The 18598-nt window shown below is 43.1% G+C and overlaps 1 protein-coding gene across 1 annotated transcript in view; it reads right to left on the bottom strand.

Annotated features, from left to right (window-relative positions):
* Positions 1-921: 921 nt before the first annotated feature.
* The window catches only part of ASB9 (ankyrin repeat and SOCS box containing 9), a 29207-nt gene continuing 11530 nt past the window's right edge, over positions 922-18598 (bottom strand). The window contains exons 4-8 of the mRNA XM_019956482.2: positions 11682-11789; positions 8894-9044; positions 8032-8166; positions 6428-6616; positions 922-1544 (exon numbers count right to left, since the gene is read on the bottom strand). Of these exons, the coding sequence (XP_019812041.2) occupies positions 1420-1544; positions 6428-6616; positions 8032-8166; positions 8894-9044; positions 11682-11789 (708 nt within the window). The 3' untranslated portion in view covers positions 922-1419. The remainder of the gene's footprint in view (positions 1545-6427; positions 6617-8031; positions 8167-8893; positions 9045-11681; positions 11790-18598) is intronic.

Raw genomic sequence — 18598 nt, 5'->3', positions numbered from 1 at the left:
CTCATATAAATCAGAAACTGAGAGGCAGTTAAAATCCATTTGTCGAGCATCTGAAGAGTGCTGTCCAATAGGAATTTCTGCAACAACGGAACAATAGAACTTTCTGTGATGATCTATACATGTCTGTGGAGAAGGCAATGGCACCCCACTCCAGTACTCTTGCCTGGAAAATCCCATGGACAGAGGAGCCTGGTAGGCTACAGTCAATGGGGTCGCTAGAGTCGGACACGACTGAGCGACTTCCCTTTCACTTTTCACTTTCATGCATTGGAGAAGGAAATGGCAACCCACTCCAGTGTTCTTGCCTGGAGAATCCCAGGGACGGGGGAGCCTGGTGGGCTGCCGTCAGTGGGGTCGCACAGAGTCGGACACAACTGAAGCGACTTAGCAGCAGCAGCAGCAGCATACATGTCTGTGCTGTCCAATACAGTAGTCACTAGCCACTTGAGGTTATTAAACATCTAAAATGAGGCTAATGATGCTGAAGAACTGGATTTTTAACTGTATCTAATTTTAACTAATTTACATTTTTCAAAAGCCACATATGGCGAGCGTAGGCTTTCTCAAGCTTGGCACTATTGACATTTGGGGCTTGATCATTCTTTGCTGTGGTGACTGTGTTGTACACTGTACGATGTTTAGCAACAGTCCTAGCCTCTAGCCACTGGCCAGGAGTACCCACCCCCTGGATGTTGCCAAATACCCTCCTCTCTAAGGGGCAAAATCACCCCTGGTTGAGAACCAGTGGGCTGGTAGCCACTGCAATGAACAGCACAGTTCTAGGATATGCCTGATACGTATAGAACATTTTGGTTGAGAAAAAGAACTGCCCACTATCCTGTACTAAGGCAGTAGTGGTCTTGTAATAAGAACAAGGAAGGTTTAAGAAAAAAAAAAAAAAGTAAATAAAGTCAGACGTAGTCACAGAAATGTCACACTGCTTTAATCTTTTTTCCCCACGAAGTGGAGACAGAGCCAGGATAGCGATAGTGGAAAATTCTGCTCCCCACAAGCCCCCAGGTTAGCATCAGAAAACCTACACTTAAATCTGGCTGCCTAGCCTCACTGTGGGTAACTAAACAAACTGACCTCCCCAAGTCTTAGGGTATCGCCTAGGGAAGAGGGGAGGAAGAGTGGGACTAAATTAGACAAAGCATAAAGGGTTCCCAGCTCAGTGCTGGGTAAGATATTCAACACCATGGATATCTTAGCCACCCTCTTCCAGGCAGGGGAGAAAATTTTTCATACCCTCCAAACCAACAGCGCAAAAGAACCTAGTACGAAGCTACAATAAACGTCTCACTGCAAACAACAAAAACTTAGCTGAACTCTATAAACCTGACTTAACTTGAAAATCCCAGTGGTCTCAACACTCAATAACATTTGTCTGTTGTCTGTGTCGCCATTCGCTTGACACATTTAAATGTGGAGGAGAAACCGTTTCAGCTCCTCAGGGAGGTTGAGCTCAGTGATCTTATGATGCTGCTTGATCCCAAAGCACTTCCGAATTCTAAGGCGGCATAACTGCATCAAAGAAGAGGGCCCTGGAGAAAGATGATAAGACAAGTCACACATGGGTTTCATTGATCCAAGACTTTTCCTTTCCTTCACTGAAAGCATAAAAGATTTAACACTATTATCAAGAAGTAATATGGTACTGCTTAAGACCATGTTCTGGGTTTAATAAGAGGTATTTTAAGGCCATGGTCTCTCTTTTCTGCTATCTAACTGAAATCAGGCTGTTAGGTTTTGATTTAAAAAAGAAATTTAAAGCTCGGTCTCACCAATGGAGGCTTATGGAAGCTAATTTTGGAATTACAAAGCTATGAAATCCCCAACAATGAAAAGAAAACCCATGTTTAATGGTTTTCTTGTCTTTACTTTTACAAAACATAAGTCCATATTTCTGAATGCAAATACTCTAATTTTATAACTTAGCAATTTTAAGATATTCAAATATAAGGAGCTATCTGTGAAATCTAAATGTGATCTGAACTCATGTTTGTTTTTATATTCTGCATTTAGAGCATCCCAGTGCTTCAGCTCATAGTGGAAAATGAACTAGTACAAACTTTGCACAGACCCAGCCAAGAGTTTACATCTTAAGACAGCAATTTTCAACAGGGCAGGGGGTGGGAGGGCTGTATTTTGCTCCCTAGGGACCCTTGGTACTGTCTGGAGATGCTTTTGCTTGTCACAACTTGGGGGGTGGGCTATTAGCATCTAGAGGGTGGGCGACAGGGATGCTGCTAAACATGTCCACTGGGCAGGACAGGACTGCCCCAAACTGGCCCAAAATGTAAACAGTGCTGAGCTTGAGAAACCATCATAGGGTAAAAGGGTGGGAATTGTTTCCCAGCCCCGACTCGTGCACTAAATTGTAACAGAAGTTCTCTTTTGATTATTAAAAACATTTTTAAAAGCAAAGCTGTATACCCTAAACAGGGGCTTCCCTGGTGGCACGATGGTAAAGAATCTGCCTGCAATGCAGGAGACGTGGGTTCGATCCCTGGGTAGGGAAGATCCCCCGGAGAAGGGAATGGCAACCCACTCTAGTATTCTTGCTTTGGAGAATTCCATAGACAGAAGAGCCTGGTGGGCTACAGTCTATGGGGTTGCAAAGAGTCATACATGACTAAGCAACTAACACTTTCACTTTCAGGGCTTTCCTGGTGGCTCAGATGGTAAAGAATCCACCTGCATTGCAGGAGACCTGGGTTTGATCCCTGGGTTGGGAAGATCCCCTGGAGGAGGACATGGCAACCCACTCCAGTCTTCTTGCGTGGAGAATCCCATGGACAGAGGAGCCTGACTGGCTACAGTCCATGAGGTTGCACAGAGTGGGACACGACTTCGCCACTAAGCATGTATGCATACCCTCAAGAATCCCATAAAGCAGTAGCCCTCACGCCAGACTTTGTGGAGCTGGGGGATGTTGGGCCCCACCCCTGAGATGTTGCTTCAACGACCATCATCAGGTGGGCTGAGCATCTGGGTTTTGTACAGGCATGCGGCCCAGGTCATTGTATTGTGTGGCCAGGATTGAGAATTTAATTCAAAGGGTACAGTGGCCTGTGAATTTGATACCAAGCAGGACCCTGTGGGGCTCCTGGGCTTTTACAAAAGCCTTTCTGTGTCCCCATTTCTTGATTACAGGAAATAGGCTTCATTAGGCTTCTAAGATCTTCCCTGAGTTCCAAGGAACAGGTTCAAACAGATGCTAGTTAGGGAAGGAGGGGATCCTGAGACAAGGAAGAACAATAGTGCAGCCTGGGCAGGGTCCTGGTCCCCGCTCCAGGGATACACAGAACATACATTTGAGCTGTTTTACAGACACAGAAACCCCCACCAGGTGGGAGAAGTTAAGTGAGTGCTGTCCACAAGCACTAGACCCCAGACCTGTTGGGACCAGAAGGCTGATGATGCTGACTTCCACTTACCTCACCACCAACCAATCAAAAGAATGTCCTCTTTGAACCATTCCTGTAAAACTCCTCACTACTCCCTCTAGGTGGGAACACAGTTTTGAGGGCAGTAGCCCACTGTGGCCCCCTTTGCCTGGCAAAGCAATAAAACTATTCTTTCCTACTTGAGCCAAACTCTGTCTCCAAGATTCAACTCAGTGCGTCAGGCAGGGTACAAAGGCTGGATTAGACTCGGCTGGTAAAGAACCTGCCAGCAATGCGGAAGACCTGGGTTCCATCCCTGAGTTGGGAAGATCCCCTGGAGAAGGAAAAGGCTACCCACTCCAGTATTCTGGCCTGGAGAATTCCATGGACTGTATAGTCCATGGGGTCACAAAGAGTCGGACACGACTGAGTGACTTTCACTTCCTAGAGCATCACTGCAAGCTACAGGATAAAGTGGGTTGCATACTTCTCAGGTGATGGAAAACAGGGAGAGGTGGAACTAGACACATACACAAGGAAAGAAAGAAAGGAAATATTTTCAATGAGGCCCTCATCACAGTCCCTGTTGGAATTTAGGGCACCTTCCAAATTATGTTCAGTGTACTCAAGGCATATATTAAGGAAGGATTTCCCGGTGTACTCAAAGCACTTATTAACAAACTGCAAAAAGCATAGTGTGGGGAAACTGAACTTAACCTCATCTCACTAAAGCACGTTGAAGGACGTGACTAATCACATGTGCTAGACACAATGTCAGGGACAAGTACAGGAGGTACTGATAAACGAGTACAGAGAACAAGACATCAGAGTAAGCCTGATAGAGACTTAGGCAAAGCAGGCCATTGGAGGAAACTCAGTGGAACTACCGATGGAAACTGAATATCTGCTATTTACAAGTGGGATACTGTATAACTAGAGCCTTCATTCCATATGAATAGAGCTGAAAGCTCACTAGTGCTTGGCAGCCACTTGCTGGCACCTGCAAATATTCAGGGGGCGTTGCTTTACTCCATAATGGAATCAGCTAATTCTATATTTACTGATGGGCATATTACTTTAGGGCTCCAGTTCTTTTTCTTCCTGCATCAACACTCATGATGCTTTAAGACCAAAGTGTATTCAAAGTGGCTACGGTGGTGCTGGGGTGAGAGAGTCTCATTAGTTGTCGTCGTGTGTCAGGAATAAACTGCTTCAGCTGCTTTGGCGAGGGAGGGGGTGGTCATATTATTGAACTTCTTTCAAATGCGTGTGTGTCTACATGTATGATTTAATGACTTTAGGGGGGCCTGAGGTACTTATGCCTTTGTGGATCTCTTTCTCAATTGAAAAAAAAAGATATTTTACAGCTGGTAATTTTACACCTGTGTCCGTATAAAGATGAATATGATCCAGGTTGAGTTATAGTCATTTTTTCCCTTCTGATTTTAAAAGAAATTAAAACATTTCTGTGGACCCCTAAAAAAACAGTGGGCCCCACGCATTGTGCCATCTGTGCCTGCTGTAGAAATCTGCCCTGTCTAGATATAATTTTTTAAAGCCAAGAAATTGTTAAAACGTGGGCACAACTGCCTGGGGGTTACCCCACTGCTTCATATAAAGGGTATTCTATTGGTTTGTTCCTTGTTTGTGGGGGGTGTGGGCAAGGCAGGCTATGAGCCCCAAGTGCCCTGGGGTGATGGGTGTAGGAGGAAGAAGGGTTCAGGGGCCACTTCACAATTCTGCCCAGAACCCTAATTCTGAGCATGTGGGGAGAAAATAACCAGATGATATGACATAAGAATCCTCCTGGTTGGGAAGCCTGCTTCAAACTTCTACAACCTCTAAGACTCAATGAGGTCTATACTCTAGTCAGATAAATAGGTCCTCAGCTGGCTGCTCTCCACCTCCCAGGACAATTAAGACTCTAACACAACATTTTTAGCAACTATACCCCAATAAAAATTAAATTGAAAAATAAAGTAAAAACTAAATAATAAAATTTATATCCACACACACAAAAAAGAATGCAATCTGAGGGGTCTCTGCTCCTCACTCCCAGCCTACCCCCAACCCAGGGAAGTGCCTCCACCTCCTTGCACACTGCTCAACCCCAGTGTTTAGTTGTTTGGGTCAGAAGTGTTGGTTTTTATTTATGAAGGTGTATGGGCTCAGTGTTGATTTAGTTATAACAGTAAATGTCTTCAGATTGCCATGGATCATGAAAGCGATACTGTGTAATGCTCAATGAGTTGCATTCCTACCCACTATCCCAGAAACCTAATGCCCAGTAATTCGCATTAGGACATACTGGGGCTTGTATAACCTCAAAGAGGCTTCTGCCACATCACTCTAAAGCATGGCTTACAAATACCATATGACATCACTTATACGTGGAATCTAAAATAAGACACAAATAAACTCAACTACAAAAGAGAAACAGACTCACAGACATAGAGGACAGACTTGTGTTTGTCAAGGGGAAGGAGGTTGGGAGAGGGCTGGATTGGGAGTTCAGGGTTAGCAGATGCTAACTTATATATAGGATGGATAAACAACAAGGTCCTACTGAACAGCATAGGGAACTACATTCAGTATCCTGTGGTAAATCATCAGGGAAAAGAATATGAAAAGGAACAAATATATATATGTATAACTGAGTCACTTTGCTGTACAGCAGAAATAAACAACACTGTAAACCAAACATATTTCAATAAAATAAAATTTTAAAAATTAAACATGTCTTAATTTTTAACATTTAAAAACAATATCTTAATTCTTTGCGAGCTGGAATACCCCTGAATATTAGATCATCCAAACCAGCCTCTCTCCAACATGCCAAACAGCAGGATGGTTGTTTATTATGCAGCCAGTACTGTACCTTGCATGCTAAATTATCTCAGCTCCCCACATTTGGGGAACAGAGGGCGTGATCTGTTTAATAGGATGCAAAGTCAGAACTTGGTTAAGCACCTGGCTCCTGCTAGAGCCCATGGGAGTCTCTACAAATTAAGGCTTAGATTTAGGCAAAGGAGAAGCACCTTCTCTCTGCAAGAGCTGGATCAGGGGGCTCTCTGGAGGCACCAGTTCCAAGGGTCGTTTGCCTTCAGCATTCCTGGCCTGGGTGTCTGCTCCAAAGTCCAGGAGCAGACTGACCAGCTCCCCGCTAGATGCCCTGGCCACTGCGTGAAGAGGGGAGTCCAGCCCCCGGCCCTGGTTCACATTCACTCCTAAACAGTGAGGAGAACAAGAGTCAGTCCAGGAGCAGAGTGCAAGCACCCCCTTCTCAAAGCGCTGTGCCTCCACAGTGGGCACGGGAGTTCTCCAAGTCATCAGATGACTTGATTCCATTTAACAATATGGGGAAAAGGCCATTTGACAATATGACTAAAGCTATGACATGAGCCATATGGCAGATGAGGTTGAAAAACCTCACCTTTGAGCATCATACATAGCTGTGACAGATTTAGGAAAAATGCTGGCAGTGTGAAAGCTGCACATTTATTATTACTAGAGCCCAAACATTAGCCGGCACAGACCGGAAGTGACACTAGATGGCAAAATCTCATCTATGGCAATTTGCCATACTCACAAGCCCAGAAACTGTGATGAAGTTTAAACTGGAGACTTGAGACCATGTGAACTGGTCTGTGAAGAGCAACCAATTATTGATGACATTGCCTAGACTAGGGTGGCCAATCCTAAGATCACAGGGCAGGTGGCAAAGTCATCCTCTTCGGGGGTCAAGTGGATTCCTAGGACCATCCCCACCCGACTCTATCCCTACACTCTCAACAGAGCCTTAGCCCAGCCTAGACACAGGCTCTCACTGGGACGTGTGGGGACATACAGCTTTGCCTGAGCCGCTGTCTCTCTAGAAAAATGGGAATCTACGTCCAGTCAACAAATGCTAACTGAATTGTTCTTGTATTGTTCTTAGCTTTTGGAGGGATGCCAAACTGACCCTTTCCTGACTAGGAGCTTAAAATCCATCTAAGATGAGAGGAGAGAGAGAAAACCAACCTCCTCCTGGTTCATGGTAATGGCTGCCAATGAGTAGAAGGCAATAAGAACAATATACCTTCAGCAGAGGGAAAGATTACCTGATTTTTAAAGATAACCAAGACTCAAATAACTTAAAATGTGAAAAAGGGGTATTCCAAGTGTTGAAGGGGTTGGACAACAGCAGGAAGGTGAAAAAGAATGGTGGGACTTGGGCCTTTTCAAAAATACATCTACAATGGACTAAAACTGAGGCAAGTTTATTTCCAATTCAAAGAGAACTGCTGAAGGTGGCCTAAAATTCAAAGGCCAGCCCTAACCCAGCATCTGTGGGAGTTATGCTGGGACTAGTAATATCAATGGCCAGAGGGAGGGAGGCAGGGGAAAGGGAGGAGAAACTAATAATCACTGAGGACCTTCCTGGGAGGAGGGACATCATGGTCAGCATGATTAAGAATCAAGTAAGAGAACTCAAGTTGAAACAGTTTCAAGTAATTCCCCAGGGAACACAGTCAAGATGAACTCTGATCTTGTCCAACTCCACTGCCCACACTTTTTCCTCTGCTACAACAGTAAGAGCTTTCAAATACCTTGAATGCACTTTTCATTTACTCTCCTTGTTCTGTTGTGCTTTTGGTTTTACCTGACTCCAGAAGTTTCTTGGCACAGGCCACCTGCAGGTTTTCACAAGCCATATATAACGGTGTTCCCAGGTGGTGGATGTTTTGGTCAATGTCGCCCCCGTGAGCCACAAGAGACTCGATGCACTGCATGTGGCCTGCAGCCCAGAGTGGGAGAAAACAGTTACAGCACTAATTCTCACAGCTAGGGAAACACCACCTTGCCTGTATTCTGTGTGTTGAAAATTTCAAATGACTTAACTAGGGACCAAAAGCTATGTTCTTTACTTAGAATAGCAAATGATCTTCAACACCGTCAATAGTTAACAGGGTATCCCATAAGATGCCATCTGGAGCTCTGGGTGGAACTCCACATGAGTTTATTAGCCACAGTGGGCAACCAGCAACCATCCACCTTCTTTAATTGTTTGTGGCTTTGTAATCTGAGTTCAGAAATCGAAGTGAGAGTTGGGAAGAGGTATGGAAGAGGGACAAGGTGGACCTGAAGAAGACAGCACAGAGAGTGGGCCATGGAACAGGGAAGGAAACTTACAACCTCACCAAAAGCAGGCCCTGGGGGAAACTGCCCACCATCCCATAAGAGTGGTGGGCACTGGAGAGGCTTAGGAGATGGTGCCAAATCCAACACGAGTGGGGCCCTGTGTGGCCAATTAGGTGGGGTGAAAGCAGAATCATTCTTCCTTGGTCTAGTGTCATACTGAAACACTGCCCTTTTGCATTTATCTTGTTATGCCATTGTAGTTCTGTGTGGAACCCAGGATCCCACATGGAGAACAAGTGCTTTGTATACCTCCTTTTCCCTCTTCAATTGCAAGATGTCCCTTGAAGGAATGGGTGGAAAACTTCAATTCTCAACAGATTTACCTCTCTTAGCAGCTTCGTGGATGGGGGACGCCAGGTCATTCTCCGGGTGGGGACTGGCTCCATATTGCAGAAGCAAATTCACACACTCGTGGCTGCCGCTGACACAAGCATTAAACAAGGGAGTGTGCCAGTCTACAGTGACACTGTTCACCTGTAAGGAAAAACTCCAGGATGAAGGCAGGCAATGAAGTACCCTGGATTCTAACGTAAGCTCCACCATTTTCAAGCTGTTTTTTTATTTTCATTTATCAGAGCCTTAAATTCCACAGCTACAAGATGGAGACAAAAAAGAACAAATGCCACAAAGCTGTTGTGAAAAACCAAATGAAGTATGGGATGTCAGGCCCCAAGAATGTTTCTGAATATTTTGTCTCCTCTATGCCCTCCCCCAGGAACATGAACTTGGACACTAGTTAGGATAAGTTGAACAGGTCACAAACTAATCACCTTATTTTAAATACTCTATCCTAGACCCATCCCACACCAATCCAATTTCCGCACAGCAGTTAGAGTAACCTCTTAAAATTGTGAATATATTATTTTGTCTTAATTTCAGATGCCCCAGGTGCAAACCTGAAGGAGACACTCACTTCCAGGATCACAAAAGTGCAGCACAACCCTGAGAGGGAGCAGCTCTCTCACGTTTGCACCCTCAGGCTCCTCTTTTGCCTCTGCTTAGTCCTGGCTCTGTTTCCAAGTTCGGGGTAAGTTTTCTTAACCAAAATATAAACCTGAGGATATACTTATCATGGCTCTCGGCTGCCCTCAGGACAAAGTCCATTTTCCTGGCATAGACAGCAAGCTTGTTCTGTTCTGACCCCTGTCCCCTGCTCTACCCTGCTGCTATAAGGAATGATTTGAAATCACACAAAATGCCCAACCCACACATTTTCCCCAACCCGCCAATGAGCTGAGTGACTCCAACAGGTCCTATAGATTTCAACTGTGATGTCACTTCCTGCAGGAAGCATCTTTTCACTCCCTCTCTCCGTCAGAAATAAACAGGTTAGGAACATTTGTACATGTTCCCAACAATCCTCTTACTATTAATACTTATTATATTTTGTAGCATGTGGTAGCAAAAAATGACCACAGACTCTGTGCCCAGGATGCACATTCCTTTATAATGTGGCTCTGCGACTCCTCCCATCACAAGACAGAGATTATTTTTCCACGCCTGGAATCTGGGCTTGCCCACATGAATCACTTTTTGGTCAATGGGACAGTTAACAAGTGTGATGCAAGCAGAGAGCTCACCCTTTTCACTGCTCTCGGAATCCCTGCGACCATGTGAACAGGCCCAGGCCGCCTGCTAAAGGATGAGAGACCACAGGGAGATTGTATTTCTCCCCAGACCTCCCAGCGGCCGCAGCCACGGTCACCATGAAGCAGTCTGCTGCAGCCCACCTATTGGCTAACCCCAAATGCCTCCGTGAGCCCAGCTGAGGCTAGCCAAAGCAGGCCAGACCAGAAGAGCTGTCCAGACTACACAAGGAACTGTGAATCAAGAAATGGCTACTGTCTGAAGCCATTAAGTCAGGTGGTTTGTTACACAGCAGAAACTGATGGATAAAAACAGTGTATTCTAATTGCCTGCTGTGGCTGAGATATTATGCATTCACCAAATTCATTCCCTCTCTCCTGGGCACACAGCCATACACTTTCCCACCTTCCTGGCAGTTAGACATGGCCTGAACTCTGGCCAATGGGATGTGAGCAAAAGTGACATATGTCACTGCCAAGACTGGCCTTTTAAAAGTCTCCATTCACAATCCTCCATGTCTTTTCCTCTTCCAGCCATCTGGAACAGAGCACACATGGGAGCCACTTGTTGGAGGCAGAGGAGCAACAGGATGAAAGGAGCCTGTGTCCTTGAGTCACCCTTGGAACACAGCCACCCAAACGGCAACACCCACATAGGACTCTGAGTTGAACAAGAAATAAACTTTCATTCTATGAGGGCTACTGAGAGTTCAGGGTTTATCTGTTGAAACATTTAGTGTCACATTCAGCCATTTACCTGTTTATCTGGTTGTCTCCTCCTTTAGTTTAGAAGTTCCTGAAAATCTTTATTTAGAGTTAGACACATAATGAACGCTCAGTACCGACTGGTTGAGAAAAGATGAGCAATCTATATAGAATCTTCTGATCAGATTTTCCCATCACTTTTGAGCAAGAGGAGACTTAGTTAATGGAAGAAGTACTGGTCCCTAGTTTCAAATTCAACGACTGTGTAACTTCCTTCTCTGTAATCTCATTATGTCACCCTGATTCCTGTTCTCCAAATAACCACATGCCTTACCCCCTCTCAATCCTCCCAATTCCACAAAATATGCTACAGAATTTTTTTGCTATTTCCCCCATTATTTTTCATATATATACTCTAAAGCTCACAGGCTAAGTAGCTTGTCCAAATTTCCAACGTTAGTAAATGGTAGAGATGGTCTGGGATCATTATTCAGGTCTTATGGAGCCAAATGTTGTATGTTTTCTACAATATGTCACTACCTTCCCGCCATAGGAATGAAGGCAGAAATGTAACAGCTATTTATTAGTAATGACAGCTAAAGAAAAGGATATAGGCTCAGACCATGACTTTCTAGCTAAAAATGCAGTATTTCATCTACTGCTAAAGTAAATAAGCTTGATGGACATAATACTTTGGGGGGAAAAAACCCTCTTCATATTTCAAATCAGGCTAATAAAAAACGCTGGAAAGTATTTAGAAGGGATAGAAATAGCTATTTTTCAGTAGTGGCATCTAAGATGTGGTTTGAGTTGTACTTACATTAGCTCCATGTCTCAGTAATATTTTTACGCAGGAGGGATGACCTCCAAGACAGGCTTCGTGGAGTGGAGACACACGATCTGCAGTGATGAGGTTCACCGGCCACCCCTGGAGGAAGGGAAATGGGCAGAGTAAGGAGTGCAATGTAACAGTTCTGTAGGGCTCAGCCATGAGTCCACGATTCTTTTAAAAGTTAACCTGGCTCACCTATGTGCTCAGTCACTCAGTCGTGTCTGACTCTTTGTGACCCTGTGGACTGTGGCCCAACAGGCTTCTCTGTCCACGGAATTCTCCAGGCAAGAATACTGGAGTGGGTTGCCATTTCCTTCTCCAGAAGATCTTCCTGACCCAGGGATCAAACCTACATCTCCTGCATTGACAGGAGAGTTCTTTACACTGAGCCACCAGGGAAGCCAATATATATTCTTATGACTGCAGATTCATAGAAGAGTCCCTGACCCAGGTAAATTGTCTCTAGATTCCTGCCCCATAGACACGTGAATACATGCCTGTTACATTAAGCCACTAATGTGGAGGATACTTTGTTACACAGCAAAAGGTGACTAAGACAGTCCAAAGCATTAGGTGAAGCTCCATCGACAGAGAGCCAAAGGGACAATTACTGTCTCACTCTAGTAGTTTAGAGCTAAAGCAGCAAGAAAGTGTCTGAAAGGTCGTGGGGTTCTTCAACCTCTTGGAAAGTGTGCTCTCCAGGAGATGGATCCTGAACCTAATCCAAGCAGAACATCAAAAGAACTCAAGGAGAGGCTCCACAGACCCCCTGATCTTGGAATATATAATCTATTCCTAACAGGAAGAAACCAGGTACAATAAAAGTTCTTTTCCTTAGCATATGTCAATTAAGAGCATGGATAGTTTAATCAACATCTTGGTGATACTGGGTTAGTTTAAAAGTTCATTTGGGTTTTTCTGTAAGATGTCACAGGAAAACCCAAATGAACTTTTTGGTCAACTCAATATTATACCTTTTCTTCCCAGAATGCATGCAGGCTAAGTCGTTGCAGTCAAGTCTGACTCTGTGTGACCCTGTGGACTATAATCCAACAGGCTCCTCTGTCCAAGAGATACTCTGGGCAAGAATACTGGAGTCAATTTCCATGCTCTTCTCCAAGGGAATCTTCCCAACCCAGAGATCGAAGCCAGGTCCCCTGCATTACAGGCAGATTCTTTACCACCTGAGCCGCTAGGGAAGCCCAGAATAAATAAATTTTTCTGGAATAAATTTGCCTAAAATCATTCCATTAACTTATCTCACTCACCATCATCCCTAACACACATTCTTCTATTTTTGTGGGCATTTTTTTCAGCCCCCTAGTCATGCTGTCCTTTGGGCTGTTACCCTCTGACTGGCAAGCTCATGCATTTTGATATATCCCATCATTCTGGACATACACTTGAGTTCACAGGATCTCAAACCCAGAGATTTTTTTTTAAGGTGGGTCTAGGAATGGGTTCTGAGAGACTCAAAATAATCTGCTTGTAAATGAGAAACTTGAAAATCCATTTCAGCACTTTGCCATACCAGCTCTGCTGTTTGCAGGGAGGGACAGGGCTGTATCTTCCCTTCCTTCACAACCTCAAATCCCATCTGTATTAAACAAATGCTCACTGACCCCTTGACTCGAGAAAAATCTGAATTGTAGCATTTATTCCCTTCACAAGCACTGCCCATGGACTTCACGGTGTAGCATCTTCTGTTTATTATTATTTTATTCGAGGCATTCCTCTCAAAGATCTGTTCTCAAATCCGTTTTTTCCCCACTCTCAGTGTTCTCTGTCCAGTCTCCTCCCCACACACTGGTCGAATACACCGGAAATTCACAGCAAAATGTTAATTGCATTTTTCTCTGTGCTACAGATCATGAGATGAAAGAAGACTATTCTTTAAAGGAATTCTTTATTAAGAGTTCCTCTATTACAAATATACTCCTATAGCCACTACTGCCATTTCAAAATCATTTAGGTGCCTATACATAAATCCAGGTAAATGAAAAAGCAAAAAAGAAATTATTTACATTCCAAAAATGTTCACCACCCATTACATATTCACATTACAAAGAAGTTCCTTTAAATTAAGCTTCCCTGTGCAAACTGAGGACTGTACTTACAGTTCATCACAGATATGCAATTTTGACTTTAAATGAACTGTGGCAGTTTGTCTGAAATATTGTCAAGTCTGAATCATATACCATTTAAGGTAATTTTTAACCCATTACTTCAGAGAGGGTCCAGTCTACAGTGGGTTCTCAGAAAAAAATGGATCGAATAGCTGACCTTTAATTTTTCTATCATCAATTGTCTGTCCCCTAATCTCAGTGTACAGTCAGAAGTTCTGATGATTCCATGGGGCTGTGCAATATCAGGGCACCCATGGGTGACACAGTGCTTGGTACCTGGCAACTTTCTGTCCCAGCTCCAAATCATATGTCTACTCAGACAACCAACTGACCACAAGAGGGTTAGGCTTTATCATTTATCCTGTCCACAGTTACCACTTCCTTCTCTACACAGCAGAAAGGAAGATCACAAACCTCCATCTCACTCACGTTCATCCAAACACATCACTTCCTCCCTACTTTACCAAGGAGGTCGAAGCCATCTGATGTGAGAGCTTTCTACATTACCCTCCTCTCCACCCCTAACATGTCTTTATATTTCTCCAGTCTTCTTTTCTCCCATTGCTCCTTTCTCTGTGGGAGAAATATATGAGCTCAGTCCAATAGCCCATGACCTCACCTGGTCCTCCCACCAGCCCCATGACTTTCTTTCATCTACCTTCTCACATGCGTTCCCCTGCTCTCTCCTCTTCAGGTACACTTTCTTTTTGCTTTCAAAGTCCTCCCAGCCCTCAGTCCTGACCCTCTGCGAGCATCCATTCAACGCTCTTCATCCCTTCACTGGCCCCCCCTTTTTTTCCAAAAATAGTCTATCCCCATTATACCTTCTCTCATTTTCTACCAACAGAACCCTGCTGACACACTACTTTTAAAGCCCACCAGTGACTTTCAGAATCCAGTATGCCTTGCTCCGTTCCCCACCTCCTTCCACCTCTGAATCTGCAACATATTCATCCTGACCCCGTGGAACTTGTGCCCAGCTTCTAAAACAGACTTCTACCTGAAATTATCTCCAGTCTCTGACTGCCTTTTTTTTCTCTTTCACTAACTCTGTTCTTCTCATCCTTACATCTCCTAATGCAGGCATTTCCTCAAGGATTTGCCCCCAAATCCTTTTCTTTTCTCTCAATACCCTCTATATATTACATATTGCTTTCAAATCTAAATCTCCAGCCCCAGTACATGTTCCTAATTCCCTGCTAAGACATAATCACCCAGAGACCCAGTTCATGACATAAATTTAGCCTTTGCCAACCAAACTCTCCTGAAAAGAGCTCCTTTTCTGCTAGACCTGATTCTCTGAATGGTACCACTATCTTCATTTCAAACCTAGGACTGAAATCTCAGACAGAGGACAGCAGAATGATTACCGAGTTCAAATGCTGGCATCATCACCTAAGTAGCAGTGTGACCTTGGGCCAGCTACTTTTCTCTCAAAGTCTCAATTTCCATTTGTAAAATGGGGACAATTTCACCTACCCTACCAGGTTGGTTATGAATACTTTAAAAATGATGTATGCAAAGTCTTTGCTGCAAAGTCTTGCTGAGGCAAGAGTACTGGAGTAAGGTGCCATTGCCTTGTTTAGTACTTAGTAATTTCTAGGCAGTTAATATTTTAGATTTCTTTTTATTCTTTATCACTGAGCCTTGAATCAGCTGCTACATCTTTACCAGCTGAGCCACAAGGGGAGCCCAAGAATACTGGAGTGGGTAGTATATCCCTTCTCCAGCAGATCTTCCTGACCCAGGAATCAAAGTGGGGTCTCCTGCATTGCAAGTGGATTTTTTACCAACTGAGCTATCGGGGAAGCCCAAAGTCACTCAATCATGTCCGACTGTTTGTGACCCCATGGACTAAACAGTCCATGGAATTCTCCAGGCCAAAATACTGGAGTGGGTAGCCTCTCTCTTCTCCAGGGGATCATCCCAACCCAGGGATCAAACCCAGGTCTCCCACACTGCAGGCGGATTCTTTACCAGCTGAGCCACAAGGGAAGCTCAAGAATACTGGAGTGGGTAGCCTATCCCTTCTTCACCAGACCTTCCTGACCCAGGAAAGGGTCTCCTGCATTGCAGGCAGATTCTTTACCAAATGAGCTATCAGGGAAGCCTGCTACATCCTAAAGGTCTGATATTTCAGAATGCCCAGGATCTTGCCTAGTATCCACCCTGACTTAACCCTGTAAAGACTGCGTGGAGCAGCATAGAGTTTTTATTCAAGAAACAAAAAAGTCAGTCCTCATCCTGTGCATGCAGTGGAACTTTATTGGGAAGGTTTATAGGGCTGTGCATTCAATCTTCAGAGGAACTTTAAAAAATAAAAAGTCCTGATACCCAAGCTGCATCCCAGAGCAACTGCAATACAACCAAAGGTAGCTGAATTCAGGCACTGGTATTTTTAAGATTTCCCATGCAACCCTAGCCCAAAGGGATGCTAATATGAACCATTAAATTAAGGTCACAGAGTGTCCAAGGTTGCCTTAATTGCTTTATGCTGGCCTAACAAATTGCTTTGCCTTTTAAAAAATAAATTACGAGACAGAAAAAGAGACACTGATGTATAGAACAGTCTTATGGACTCTGTGGGAGAGGGAGAGGGTGGGAAGATTTGGGAGAATGGCATTGAAACATGTAAAATATCATGTAAGAAACGAGTTGCCAGTCCAGGTTCGATGCACGATACTGGATGCACGATACTGGATGCTTGGGGCTAGTGCACTGGGACGACCCAGAGGGATGGTATGGGGAGGGAGGAGGGAGGAGGGTTCAGGATGGGGAACACATGTATACCTGTGGCGGATTCATTTTGATATTTGGCAAAACTAATACAATTATGTAAAGTTTAAAAATAAAATAAAATTAGGAAAAAAAATAAAATAAAATAAAAGAATGACCCTTAAATAAATAAATTACTATTGAAGTGCAACAGATACAAAGAAAGGTTCATAAATCCTTAGTGTAAACCTCAGTGAATTATCACAAAGACAATCTAACTATATAACCACTATACAGGTAAAGAAAAAAAAACATTACCACAAACCCACATACATCCTACCCAAATTACATCCACAAATGCATTCAGAATAGTGGCTTCTAGCATGATAGTTTTCCTTGATTTTGAATGTTTTATTAATTGAACCATGAAGTATGTATTTTTGTATGTGTGCTCAGCTACTCTGACTTAACATCTGGTTTTCAAACTCATTCATTCATATATTTTCATTGGTGATAGAGTTTCACTGAGTAATATACCAAAATATATTTATCCACTTACTTTTGACGGACAGTTAGGTTGTTTTCAAGGGCATTTTTTTTTTTTTTCTGTTATGAATAAGGCTGCTTCTTTAGTGGCTCAGACAGTAAAGAATTTGCCTGCAATGCAGGAGACCTGGATTCAATCTCTGGGTCAGGAAGATCCCCTGGAGAAGGGAATGGCAACCCAGTCCAGCATTCTTGTCTGGAGAACCCATGGACAGAGGAGCCCGGCAGGCTACAGACCATGGTGTCACAAAGAGTCAGTCACAACTGAGCAACTAACACTTTCATTTTCACTTAGGTTGTTTTCAAGGGTTTTTTTTTTTTTTTTTTGCTGTCAGGAATAAGGCTTCTATGAATATACCCATACATGTTTTTTGATGAACTCATGTATACATATCTGTTGCATATAAACCTAGAAATGAAAGTGTTTGGTTGTAGGGTATAGATATTTGTAGCTTTAGTAGATATTCCTTAATATTTCCCAAATTGGTTTGCACAAATTTACACTCCCACCAGCAATGTATGAGAGTTTCAGTTGCTCCACATTCTTGCCAACACTTTGTATTATCTGTCTTTCCAAATTTAACCCTTCTAGTGGGAGGAGTGAGTAACATAATTTGTAATTTGAATTACATATTTACTAACTTTACTAATAAGCACAATATGATATATTTATTGAACACTTGGATATCTTTTAAAAAATTGCCAGTCCAAGTTTCTTGTTCATTTTTCTGTTGTCAGTCTTTTGTGTATTGACTTGCCAACACTTTGTATTATCTGTCTTTCCAAATTTAACCCTTCTAGTGGGAGGAGTGAGTAACATAATTTGTAATTTGAATTACATATTTACTAACTTTACTAATAAGCACAATTTGATATATTTATTGAACACTTGGATATCTTTTAAAAAATTGCCAGTCCAAGTTTCTTGTTCATTTTTCTGTTGTCAGTCTTTTGTGTATTGATTTTAGGCTAGGAATAAGAGTTCTTAGTCATAAATAGATAGATATCTCAAATATTTTCTCATGTATGGCTTGCCTTATTGCTTTTAAAATGCTGCCTTTGATGAACAAGTCCTTAATCTTAATGAAATCCAACCTATCAATGTTTTTGTTCCTTTCCACATACTATTTCTCTTTCATGTCAAATGCCTTCCTCCCTCTTTCTCCACTGGCAAAATGGCCTTTTAAAAAAAAAATTCCTGAACATAGTGATTCTACAGGAGCTTAAAAAATACCAATGCATGAAGCCTGGCCTAGGCTAAATCAGAATATCTAGAGTGAAGCCCAGTTGCTGTTTTCCTTTTAAATCTCACATTATTTTAATGTGAAGTCATAGTAAAGAATAATTAGTTACAGATTCAGTTTCTCCCTTTTTGGACCAAGTGAGAATTACTTTTTATAATTTTCTCTTCTCTTTGTTATATACATTTGCACGTTTGGTCTTATATCCCTGACTAAAGTATGTTTGTTTAGTTTAGCAGCAGTGTTTTTCAGTAGTCTTTGATTATCTGAAGCGCTA

This window comes from Bos indicus, chromosome X, assembly GCF_029378745.1.
Source record: "Bos indicus isolate NIAB-ARS_2022 breed Sahiwal x Tharparkar chromosome X, NIAB-ARS_B.indTharparkar_mat_pri_1.0, whole genome shotgun sequence".
NCBI classification, from domain to species: Eukaryota; Metazoa; Chordata; class Mammalia; order Artiodactyla; family Bovidae; genus Bos; species Bos indicus.
This window is presented reverse-complemented; position numbering and strand designations above follow the sequence as displayed.